This window comes from Hipposideros armiger, unplaced genomic scaffold, assembly GCF_001890085.2.
Source record: "Hipposideros armiger isolate ML-2016 unplaced genomic scaffold, ASM189008v1 scaffold_244, whole genome shotgun sequence".
NCBI classification, from domain to species: domain Eukaryota; kingdom Metazoa; phylum Chordata; class Mammalia; order Chiroptera; family Hipposideridae; genus Hipposideros; species Hipposideros armiger.
This window is the reverse complement of record NW_017731594.1, coordinates 1,289,842-1,302,596: the sequence shown is the minus strand read 5'-3', so window position 1 is coordinate 1,302,596 and position 12,755 is coordinate 1,289,842. Positions and strand designations below refer to the sequence as shown.

The window sequence follows — 12,755 nt, the reverse complement described above, 5'->3', positions numbered from 1 at the left end:
CCCCCACCCCCACCCCCGCTTCACCCAAGAGAGGGTGGGCCAGTTACCTACTTGTTTTTTCTGGGGGGTGGGGGGATGGGTGGAGGAGGTTCTGCTTTTCTACTTTATAACTTTATGCTGATTCTCTATTGAACCACCTCCAATCTGATAATAATTACCCTTAATGGAGCACCAGGCATTTGGAAGCGTTTCTTCAAATGCAGAGCCAATGTCACCCCCATTCAGCCCCCTCAATGCTTTTGTTCTTTTGCAGTATGTGCCTCATCTCTGCCTTGCAGCCCCACGGGGTCCCTGTGACAATCATCAACAACAGCAGCCTCCCAATCCTCTCTGTGACTTCAGAGGTGACATCGCTTTCCTTCTGCTTGTGCTCCTTCACTTCACCCAAGTTCTCAGGGAACTTTTTGTCCTTTCTCCTGCTTCTCCCTTTATTTTTAGTTTGGTTTCACCTCGTGCTATACAAATGTGAAAAAGAGAAAGAAAAGAAAGAATGAAAGAAAATCCCAATTGGATGTTAGGACATTCCCAGGCTAAAAACACAATGGGTCATGAGCCCAGCCAAGACCTCAGACAGCCTGCTGAAAAGTTACAGAGTTGGATGAGTAAGGTGCAGAGATTGTACTAAAGAGATTTACAGCAAGCCATGGACCTGACCTGGACCACCCACATAGCCCCTGTCCCTGTGGGGGTAGGAAGCCTCTTACAACACTTTTTGACTCTTCGTGTTTGCAGAGATGGTTGCGTGACAACTTGAATCTAAACCTGTGCCTTCACTGGGCTAGAGAAAATTCAGAAAAGGAATTATGGTGATCTGGAGATCTGGAAAATCCACAGTGGAAAGCCAACTTGAGCCTATTCAGGAAACACAGTTTAAGCCAAGGCCGTGTTCCTTGCAAGAAATGCTTACTGGAGACCAATATTAACAAGGTAGACTTGCTTGTACCCAAGTTTCTTCCAAGGTGATTCAATTTTGGCACCGAGGCTTAAAGTTAGACTAGGCTATTTCCATTTTGATTTGAATTTTATGTGCATTACTAACTACCACACTAAAAATTCTGGCCCTTAGAGAGAGGGAGAGGTGCTGATAGATGTGACACTTCATGGAACAAGCGGACATAATTCAGTCATCAGAATTAGTGACTGTTTTTTAAAATGAGAAGGGATGGTCATTTCCTTCTACTCCCCTGGAGCAATTGAGCAATTTCCATCATGTGGGATTCTGAAGAGAAAACTTCAGAACAAAAACATAAAGAAAAGAGAAGGGATATTTACTTGCCAAGTTTTGCAAGGGAGCAGGGGCACACCCTAAGGTGGGGGGCAGTGGAGGAGGCCCACATTTTATTATTACAATGCTCTCCGCTCTCTTCCCTGCCAAGAAACATGTGCCTCACCTCCTCTTCCATCCCCGTCCCTCCTCCACATTAGTAGGATGCCACAAGGGAATTCAGCATTTAGAAGTACTGGCTTATCATATAGAGTAATCTGATAGGTATTAAAAGAAATGCCATAGGTTACCAAGGCTACAATCAGTCTCTTCAGAGTGGGAAACATCATTTTCTCACATGATTATTATGTTGGAGAGGGTTACCAGTCATTCGCATATCTGCAGACATCAGTATGAACACTGAGAGATAGAGTCAGGAACTCACAAAAGAGTTTACGGTTTTACCTCTATTGTGACTAGTGCTAGGCAGAGCAGCCGTTTCAGTTTCTTTATCTCAGGGTGAAATTTTTCCTTCTCAGAGTAGCTGCAATCCCAGACAGGGATCTCTGTTTCTTCCCTGATTGATTTTAGGGTGGGAGGTCCAAGCAGGGGTAGCATGGCAAGTCTTACCTGGGAACACAGTTCCAAATAGGTAGATAAACTCTTATTTGTTCTTCAGAAGACCTGAGTTAAATTTCATGAATGATCCCTTGGATTTGATGCCTAATATATTTTCTTTATTCGTAAAGTCAGAGAAACTCTGCTAACGACCAGCTTTTCAGAGATGCAATGGAAACCACGGAAGAAGATTCATAAAACACTTGGTGGCTTTTTGATCAACAGCAACACTCACAGATATTTAAAAAGAAGTCTGCATCCTGGTCAGCATCATGAGGTCATTGGTAGTTTTTACAAACAGATACATAGGAGAACTAAGAACCAGGTTTACTTCAATTGAGTCGTGGGAGCAAAGCGCAGTGGGTGGTATAGTTACATGGTCAGAGTAAAACTGTCCTTGTCAGCCAGGAGACATTTTCTTTCCTCTGTTTGGGAGATGTGGTTCAGATGAAGAAAGAATAGGGACATTACCCGCTCAGGCTGGCATTTCCTGAAGGGAGGGACAATTGCTGCCTCTGTTTAGTTCATAACCAGTTGGAGGATGAGTCCGCAAGAGATAAAAAGTCTTTGAAGATGACAAATCATCTTTCAGGGCTGGACTGAGACTATCAGAGTGGAGAACCGCCAGCTCTCGTGCCTACCCCCAAGGGACAGGGATCCTCAACTGCAATTTGCTTTGTCACAGGGGGTGAAATTATAAATTTTATATTAGAAATGAGGATATTGATGATGCCATAGTTAGCTCAAATATAGTAGAGAAATGAGAGGAGAGATTTTCATGTGACTCTTCAGGCGACAGATTTAATAAGTGACTCTACACTGTAGAGTCTACAGGGTCTTTATTTCTGATAAAAGAAGACTGCAGTGATAATGATATGCATTTCTACCATAGCGTCCTCTAAGGAACGCAACGTGACCCATAGGCATGACTGGCGATGGGGAGGTGGGTTGGACATTGAAAGAGAATAAGCATTTATCCTCCATTTATCATATGCCCTGGAAGAATATAGTAGGCGCTTTATATATATTGATGACAGTGGCAGTGGGAAGATGTCAGCTAACAGTTACCGAGTCCTTACTACATTACAAGAGTTGTCTCAATCCTTGCATAAACCCCTCGTTTAGTTAGTGCTATGTTACACAAAAGGAAACAAAAGCTGAGTGGTTATTTAATTTGCTTGAGGTTACACCCTTATTCTGGGTCTGAGCTGGGATAGGAACACACTTCTATCTGGTTGTAAATTCTGGGCTCTTCCTGTAATAGCACACTGCACCTACATGAGGTAGGCCAGACTCCCAGATGATGCGCTGCCCAGGCGTGGGAGGATGTCCATGGAGATGGATCTGGGAGTGGGTGACCCCTCTGCCTGCTCTAGAAAATGCTAAGACTTCAGAGTAAACATTCCCTTCCCAGTAGTCTAACCTTGGGCATAAGTGAAGCTCTTGGCAGAGTTCCTGAGAACTAGATAAAAATTCCGGCTGCTTCGGAGGTAGATACGGTGGCACCCAAGTGTTCAACGCAGAAGTTGCGTCACACAGATGTTTGTGAGGGCAGGTCCCAGGGCACCATTTCCTCTGCCTCCAAGCGCCCTCCCGCTGCGTCGTTCCCAAGTGAAGGGCCGTGGAGAAGGCCTTGCCCCAAGACAGACCTTCACATTCGTACACGTCAGGAATTTACAAAATCTCAGGAAACTCCTTAAACTGTTGATGAGAATTGCCAAGCAAGGAAAAATATCAAGGAGATTTCTCAGTAAGGTGACCGACTGCCATTTGATTTAGAATATTCAGTTCAGTTTCACTGAACTTTTTTTTTTTTTTTTGCTTTGTCACTGAGTTTATTATTGCTGTAAGGACAAGGACGGGCTGATGAGCTCTGCATCCAAGTATGTAAGGTCATCAGGGGAATGCTGGCCGGTGCTGGATCAAGCTCTTCTCTCTAGATCCTTCATGAAAATAAGCGCTGTTCTGTTCTGCTGACAGCGAGCGATAGGCCCAGCACCTACACAGCGCATAATGGGACTTAATAAAAATCGATGACTAGCTGACTCAAGTTATTAATCTTGGAGCATTATAAGCCCTATTTATTACATTTTAATGGGTCATCTGTGGATTGAGTTAAAATGCAGATTCTGATTAGGTGCGCCCTAATTAGGAGTGGGGCCTGAGGTTCTGCATTTATAAGTAGCCCCCAGGTGGAGGGGATACTGCTTATCCTAAACCACACGTTGAGTAACAAGAGTGTGAGGGACTGTTACTCTTTCCTGGGGACCAGCGATGCCCCCGGCACGGCTTTTAGGGGATCACACATTATTTCACGTCGTCATCCCGCAGGCTTGGTACGGAGATGTGGTATCTCCATGTTCAGGTCTGGAAAGGAGAGTTTAGACATGTCCAGGGAATTGCCTGTAGTCCCAAAGATAATAAAGGGCAGAGCTAGAGGCTACTTTGGAAAATGAAAACGTCCCATGTGAATGTTAGACATTATTATGTTTAATAACTTTATCTATAGTCAAGGTTGATGATGATCAAAGATCACTTGGTGGTATATTTGTTTACACCAGGTATTCATTAATGAGTCTTTAACTCTGCATTTTAATGAGAGGTTATTTATCAAAATGTCTCTCCCCATGAGAGAAATACGTATCACCTAGGCAGGAAATCTAGTTACAGGAGATCAGTCTTGTCGAAAAGATGTTCAGAATTGAAGTACTAGAGTCTTCTAGGCAAACGTGTCAGCTAATGTAATATGTGCTAATTCATGATGGCCATCTGCTTTCTCCCAGCTGCTTGGGCTGGGGGGTGAGGGCTTTGAGGGTTGGGGAGAGAGAGAGGATAAACTCTGGGAGAGAAATCATCTATCCTTTGCACACACTGGAAAGCTTTTCATTAGTGTCGTATCAGCTGGCAGGCAGTCAATGGGAGGCTTTTCTCTTGTACAACAATTGCTTAGCAATGAAAATGAGACGGGAGGATTAAAGCCAATAAATAATAACTTTTCAGAGTCAAGATGTAAAGGAGGAATAGTAGCTCCAGTACATGCTTGTTTTTAGGGGGCCACTCATCAGGGACCCCTGGTATTTGGACAGAATGCTCTAAAAGAAATACTAATGTTCTTTCCAGGAAGCTGGGATATAGGGTTGTCCACACGGCCTCAAGCAAACCTGAGGTCCCTCCCACAGAGACAGATTGTTTCTGTATGTGCAGGGCCCAGGAATCTGCATTGCTATTGAGTCCCTGGGTAATTCAATGCCCAATCTGAGAGGCACCGCCTTACCCCTCATTCCTGTCACACTCCCCTTTAGCCCACTAGTGAGTGGGGCATTACTGTACTGGCAAGGAAGGGCAAGTTAGGCGAGTCCACTGCCCGGCTGCTGGCTCCCTGCCAAAGCTTTTTCCAACTGGTCACTGGCTCTGTTGCCTCAGAGATTCTAAAATGATGGTGAATAAGCAGTGATGCTGAGCTCCCACCTTCCCAGAAAGAGTATCGCACTTAACCTTTTTTCAATACTCAGAGCTATTAGTGTGTCAGGATGGTCAGGGGGCCCCTGTCCGGTCTACTGCCTGCTGGCTTATAAATGCCTTGCTCGCGAGAAGCTCTACATGGTAGCTGCTGCTTTTGTCTTGTGTTAATACCCAAACCCAGTAACACTTACTTTCCTGGAAGTCAAAATCCACGTAGAACAGGTTGAAGTTTTTAAATTTCTTGCTGGTTGCAATTTTTTTCAGTGTATCGGAGAGTTGTTTTGCTCTCTGAATACAAAGGAGAAGGAGAATGCGATGAAATCCAGACTTTGGCTTTAGTGAGCTGATTCCAGCAGAACAAAGAAATCGATAGTCCCCACCCCCACCCCAAGCCTTAAGCACAGAGCAGCTCTGCACATTAAATTCCACTCATGTACAAATGGCCAGCAGACACACAAAACTGTTAAAATTCATTAGGAACCGAATCAGTGCAAAGTCAAGTAATAAGATACCACTTTTCTCCATGGGATTGGCCAAGAAAAGATGAACAATCATGATAATATAGGATATTGCCATGGGATAGGTGATGGAGAATGTCAATTTGTTTAACTGTTTTAGAGAGCACTTAGGCAAGATAGATCAAACCCTTAAACATGGTGTATTCTTTGACCCCATAATTTTTCTAGCAATTTTCTTAAGGAAATAGACACGGTACACAAGGATACACATACACACATCACAGTGCTATTTATTACAATGAAAAATTGGAAATCTATATGTCCAACCCCAAGCATTGAAATAAATCATGGTGCGTTCATACACTGTATTCTCTAAAATGATTACAAAATCACGATGTGGAAGAATAATTTATGAGCATCCAAAGGCATAAAACAATATGTGTATCCTGACACTGTGTAGGCAAAACCCAAAAATATCTCATTAAGAAAGTAATATTGGAAAGACATATACACATATTAACTTTGGGTGGTGGGATTTGGGGTGGGAATTTTTTTTTATTGTTCTTTGCATTCTCCAAGGTTTTTTTTTTCATTGAAATTTATTTCTTTTGTGAAAAAAAATTCAATAAGTCTTTTATACAGATATTCGCAATCTGTGAAAAACAGCATGAACCATGGGTTCCCTTCATGAAGAGAAGAGGGCTCTGGAGTACCTAGTCCTCATTTAACTTGGGAGAACTCCAGTCGTACATTGGGCCTAACCTTGCTCACTTCTCTCCACCTCTATGCGTATGCCTAGGACCAGCTTTAAAAGGAGAGAGAGAGAGAGAGAGAGAGAGAGAGAGAGAGAGAGAGAGAGAGAGAGAGAGTGTGTACGTACATGCATGTATGCATATGAGAGAGTCAGGCATACACACAGACAGTGACTGAGAGACATGCTAAGAGTGACAGACCCAGAGGAGGCAGAAGGAGAGAGATAGGGCGCCCCACACTCTCTTGGCGCTCAAGCCCCGTGGAAGTGTGATGTTTCACTAGCTTGGAGGCCATCACTCTGCCACAGTGCCATCCTCAGTGAAAACGCTGCAGCAAACACAGGGAAAGAATGGTTCAAGATGGTATCAAAGCGCCTGCGAGAGTCCTACCTCTGAAGTGAGAGCCCGGAGTGTCTGGTTGGAAGACATCCAGCCATGGCAGGGGGTGACCTGTGAGCAGGAAAACACCACTGGATTACAAAGGAGCAGGGCTGGCGATGAGGGGGATGTGTGTGGCCTTGGAACAAGTCAGTGCGAGCTCACCTGAAGACAGCTCAGGAAGGAGTAGAACTGGTCATAGGTCACGTCCTTGTTCAACTGGCCTGGAAAACAGAGCGGTCAGGGATGTTGTAAGCACTCAAAAATGGCAGCCAACTTGAGGCAGTTATGGATGGCACTGTCTCCCCTGCGGAGGGCTGGCACTTCCAGGGTGCTGCCCTGATATTTCAATTGCTATTGCTTTTGAGGAAGACCTGGAATGGGGGAGGGGCCTTTAGGAGTTTGCTCCCTCCTTGAGCTGTTGCCATGGGCTAGGGCAGGACCTGAGGAGCCTGACCTTATCCGGACCCCAGGTAGAGGTTTACAAGGGCAGCATATGGACCAGAAATCACAAACAGTGGACTTGGCAGAACAGCAGCTTTGTCCCGGCAATGGTCTGAAATGCCAAGTTCCTATGGGGCCGGGGAGCGTTTCAGGTGGTAGGTGACAAATCTTCCCTTCCCAGTTTATGAAACACCCAGGTCTGACCCAGCAATCCCACGGTGAGGACCTCGCAGGACATCCTGAGTGTCTGAAGGGCTGCCCTGCCGTTTGGTGAACTGAAGGCCTCTGAAAGTGTGTGGGTAGCCATTGGAGGGGGGAGGTCAGCACAGCAAGTCTCTGCCTGGCCCAGCGGGAGTCTTATTGGAGCCCTAAACAGTAGATACGTTCTCCCCTTTTGTTTTGGTGCAAGTTAATGAGGTCCCTAAAAATAAAGGCAGTAAGTGCCACATGTCAGTTCATCCAGAGCCTTTCCAAACACTCAAGGTAGACACAGACTCTGGGGGGGGGGGTCATTCCTTCCCTCTCTCAGTCGTCTCCCCTCTCCTCCCCCCTTACCGCATACCCACCCCCCAGGCAATTCAACTTTCATGCTGTGGCTGAGACACAAAATCCAGGCTCTCCCAAAGCTCAGGGGTGTGAATAACTGATGTCTTATCCATTAATACTTCCCTCACGCTCGAAAAAAAATAAAGGAAAATAATAGACCCTATCTCCGAGCAAAGAGAAAGATTGAAGGTGATGGAACACAGTCTTATTTTTCACTTAGACTTCAGATCATGTTGGCTGCTAGGTAGATTCAATTTTCTTGTCATAGAGGAAAAATATATTATCTCTCTGTGTGGGTGAGTGACTCCCAAGACTGGAAAACCACAGGCTTATTATTGCCATTAAAGTCACAGGGACACGCCAGGCCTCCTCTGCTCCCCAGAGATGCCTGCATTTTTACATTTCCGATGAACCCCAAACCACTGGCTTCTGTCCTTGCTTTCATTTTATGGGCTCAACGTGGAGTCCTGAGCTCCAACTTTCTCCAAGATCCTGCTTTCCAGCACTGAGCCTCTTTCCCTCTGTGTGTGTTGTCATTTGTCTCCTCTCCATACGTGTCCCTGCTTATCTCAGTCCCAGCTGCAGTGACTGACACATCCAGCCTGCACTGTGCACTCTCGATTCTCCATGTACCTGGATGACTTGACTCCTGGGACGGCCCCAGACCTGCAGGCTTCCCTCCGCCATCTGGTTTCTTTGTTGGAACCAGGGCCTCATCATCAACCTGAGGCAGCTTGGCTGGGACCCTGACACCCTGCTTGGTCCTGTGGAGTTCCCTCTCCCTGAGAGGTGCCCTTTCTTTCTTTCCCCTGCCCAGTGGCTGACGTCTCCTCAGCTTGGGGGAGGTGGCACCTCATGCCTGACGGTAAGTAGCACTCCGGCACCTTCCCCTTTCCTACCTTCAAGCCTGGGTTGAGCTGCTATCCGGAGGGACTGCAGTTTGTCCTGCTCCTGAATACCAGGGACTCATCTGTGGCTCCCCACTGGGGGTTAAGCCCAGTGAAAGGCTTGTCTCATCCCCTTTTCCTGCTTAGTCCCCTTTTCCTGCTGTCCTACTGCTGAGGGACCAGCACGCTTAGATGAGACCACAAGGCGTGCCACCCTTCTGGGCCTCGTCCCAGCCCTGTCCCTTTCCCCTGTCCCTCCCTGCCATCTGGCACGGGCTCCAAATGGACCAGGCTGATAAAGGGAAAATCCTAGTGTGAGTAGGTGGGTCTGCTGCACAGGATAAGGGCATGTTAGGTGCAGTTAGAAAGTAATTGGGAAAGGTGTGAAGAGTGGGTTTCCTCTCTCGCTGGCATTTCTGCTGTTAGTGGTTATGGTGACTGGGGCTGGTCGCGTGGAGGGTCAGGTGGGAATGCTTGTGATGGGGTTATGGTTTACAGAAAGAGAGGAGAAAAAAGAGTTCTTACGCCCTTCTCCTCTTGTTGGCATTGTCCGTTTGTCATTTCCTCTTTCTTTTTAGGTATTACCTTTTATCCCTGTTACTTTACGGTATTTTTGCCTCCTGAGGAGCCCGATTCTAAATACTGACCCTTCCTACGTGTCATACCTGTAAACAGGCAGCGTCTGTGACTCCCTGGTCAGGAAGTGAATCTGGTGAGGAAAGCTGGTCAAGAACGACCTCGATGAGGCAGAAGGGCTGCCCCGCAGCGGCCAGGAGTTATAAGGTCTGAGGAACTGTCAGTGTCCGTGCGCATGTGGGGCGTCACATGCTGCCTCTGAAGATAAAAGGCATGCCCTACCCCAGCAGGCTAGAGCAGCAATGCGTGACCCAGTCATTTGTAAGTCCTTTAGGGCAGGGTCTTTGGTGTTTATTTAATGCTGGGACCATGAATGAAATTTTGGGCCCCATAAAAGTTATCAGGTATCAACAAAGATCAATCACACGCCCACGTGTACTGAAACTTAGTACAACCACGCTAACGCAGATGGCGGGGGGGGGCGGGGGGGGGAGCCAGTGATAGAATATAAGGGACACTACAATATGTTTTTAAATACATTACGTTTTAAGTTTTAATGATTGGGGTAAAATGAGCCTGTTGTTGATGCTCTGTGGCAGAGGCCTTTCAAAGAAGGCCTACTGGCTGGCTTATTTGAGCCAGCCACCCCAGACATCTTGGTCATGGTCCACCCTGTGGGCAGCTCCCAGGATGCTTATGGCTGTGCCAGTGTCACTGACACTTAGTAATTTCACTGTCAGGAGCTGTATACTGTTTTCCCCAGTGGAGTTGTCTTTTTCTCTCTCCTTGAGTACAAGGACTCCATCTTAATGTCATCCTTACCCCCAGAGCACATAATAGGTATCTTGGACATATTTATGGAAAGGGCGCCATTCTCATAGACTGTGTCTAAGAGGACTCATCACTGGTCAAAGCTGACCTTTCTCAAAAGATCTAATGTAAGTCGTATCCTAGTGTGTGAAACTTACTCTTGGGCAATTCCTCAAAAAGACTATCCCCAAGTGGTTGTCCTTCATGTGTCCAAGGCAGCCCAGAGGGGAGTCAAATTCTCCATGTGATCACGTTATCACTTCTAAGGTGCCCGGTCAAAGCCGCCTGAACAGGAGGACTATGCTTTCATCATGCGAGGCTGGACGGTATTTTACTTGGATAATAATAACATTTGTGGCACGGTTTTTAACTGAAGAGGAAATGACCTCAGTCTCCTTGGCAAGGCGCCTGGAATGTGGGTGTCTGCCATCGTCCCCCCAGGAAAGGGACCAGAACCCTTTGAGAACTGGTGAAAGGGCCCCTGCTTTTTTCCTGCGTGGGGAGGGGTGGGGCTTCCTGAGGGAGGTGGGGGCTTGGCTCAAACAGGGGTGAAGGAGGCGGCCTAGAGGAGATTGGAAAGATACAGAGCAGTTACATGAGCGAGGGAAAGCTCTCCCAGGGAGGGCACTGAGGAAGGACTTCCAGGTCTCGTCCCTTTGACTCGCTCGCCTGAATCATAAGAAAGTAACAACTTGCAGCACATTTTAGCTGAGATTGGTCTGAGAAGGGGGCTATGGCCATACCAGGGAAGGACCAGCCCCTTTCATGAGAGGCTGGCACAGGTGCTGCCAAGGTGGGGCTGCAGGCAGAGCACCCAGGCCTCTCCTGGTAGATGCCCGTCCAAGGGATCTGAGGCTGGCACTCCCTACCCCGTCCCTGCTGAATTTTCTCTCCTAACACTTATCACCCTCTGTCGTACTTTTGGAGTCTTACTCCCAGTGGAATATAAGCCTTATGCTGGCATGGGTTTTCGACTATTGTGTTCATTGCTGGTCACACACGGCCTAGAATAGTGAGTGCCTGGCACATAACGGGCACTTAATAACTATTTGTTTGAAGGAACATTCTCCTCCAAAACACAGAACGAAGAGCCATGCTACACCCAGCTGACATATACAATGGGCTGTGCAACATTTGGCAAGCTACCTAACCTCTCTGGGCCTTAGTTTATTCATTTATAAAATGGAATTCATGAAAACGTCTATCTCACAGGAGTGTTTTAAGGATCAGCATGGCAACCCTTCCTAATGTGCATTGCTACTGCTTTTACAGCGTAATGCATCTGGGGTGCTAGAGGGGGATCTTTAGAAGTTCCTGGGGGATGTTTAAAGCACTTCAGAGTCAAGGGCTCCAAGAGAGGGCAGAAGCTGGGAGCAAACCCCATGGAGGACCGTCTTCCACAGAATTCTGTCTGGCCACCAGGGGGCACTCACCATTGAGGTTCCGAGAAATCCTTCCCTTTGACTCAGAGCTTTCTGTCTCTTTTTTGTTTGGGCTTCGTCTGCTCATTCTAGATTTTACCTTCAGTTTAAAGAGTTTCCTGATTTAAACTCTTTCCTTTCAGTTTGTCCTAATTCTTCATGAAACACCTCTGCTCTTTCTGTCCTTGGATCTAATTCCACCCACCTTTGGATACTGACCTTCATATCCTGCCCCTTCATCAATTCTGATCCGTGTACTGTGATGGTATTTTAGATGTATTCCTATATAGTGTGAACTATATATATTTGAACTAGATATACATGGACACTGTTAAAGAGTAAAAGTATCTTCAAACTGATACCGAGAGGATGATATTTGTCGTGCAAATAATCCCAGAGAAAGGTTCCATTAGGTAAGCCATATAAAATCACATGGCTGCCATCTGGCAGGTGGGAATTGAGGAATTCCAGCGTCTCCATGACCTTGGAATAGAATTTCTCAGGAGTGGTCATTTCTGGGACTGGGTCAGTCTTCCTGTTGGTAAAAGAAACAGAAAACATCTTAGTAGATTACAAGGATAGATGCATGCAAATATAAAATACCTGCCCCCCCAAATCCACCCGCCCCCACCCCTGGGGTGGTTATTGGTGCTATTTGCAAAATATTCTTGGCTTCCTGACTCGCTTGTGGTTGGGTTGGCCATGTGGCTGGTCTGCCTATGGGTTGTAAGAAGAAATGACATATGTCATGTTTGGTGGAATGAGGAGCTTCTAGAATGTTCTTTTTCTTTGCCATGCGTCTAGACAATGTTCTAGATAGCAGTTCCTTCACCAATCGGAGTCCTGGAACAGAGTCACATGACAAGTAGTGTGAGTAAGAAGTAAATGTTTGTTGCTTTACGCTATGAAGACTTTAGGGGCTGTTTGATCCCGTAGCATAACCTCCCCTATCCTGACTGATACATACAGTTAATGGAGTCAAACGGGTCTGGTATTGATTATTGTTTGTTTGACACTTTGAGGTCTGCAAGTTGGGCTTTAAAACTTCCTGCATATACTACAGTCAGGGAAACAGAATTTCACTGAGAAATGAAGTTATATTATGTGTCCACAATATATCCTTCCTTTTTACACCGAATTTGAACCTTCATGAATTTCTTGATAGACTGCTATTTTAGGCTATCTCTCCCTGTAATGCT

At 46.2% G+C, this 12,755-nt stretch overlaps 1 protein-coding gene across 1 annotated transcript in view; it reads right to left on the bottom strand.

Moving 5' to 3' along the window:
• Positions 1-12,755, bottom strand: part of AOAH (acyloxyacyl hydrolase) — a 135,633-nt gene that overhangs the window by 12,281 nt on the left and 110,597 nt on the right. The window contains exons 16-19 of the mRNA XM_019655689.1: positions 11,919-12,091; positions 7,038-7,096; positions 6,885-6,944; positions 5,476-5,572 (exon numbers count right to left, since the gene is read on the bottom strand). Of these exons, the coding sequence (XP_019511234.1) occupies positions 5,476-5,572; positions 6,885-6,944; positions 7,038-7,096; positions 11,919-12,091 (389 nt within the window). The remainder of the gene's footprint in view (positions 1-5,475; positions 5,573-6,884; positions 6,945-7,037; positions 7,097-11,918; positions 12,092-12,755) is intronic.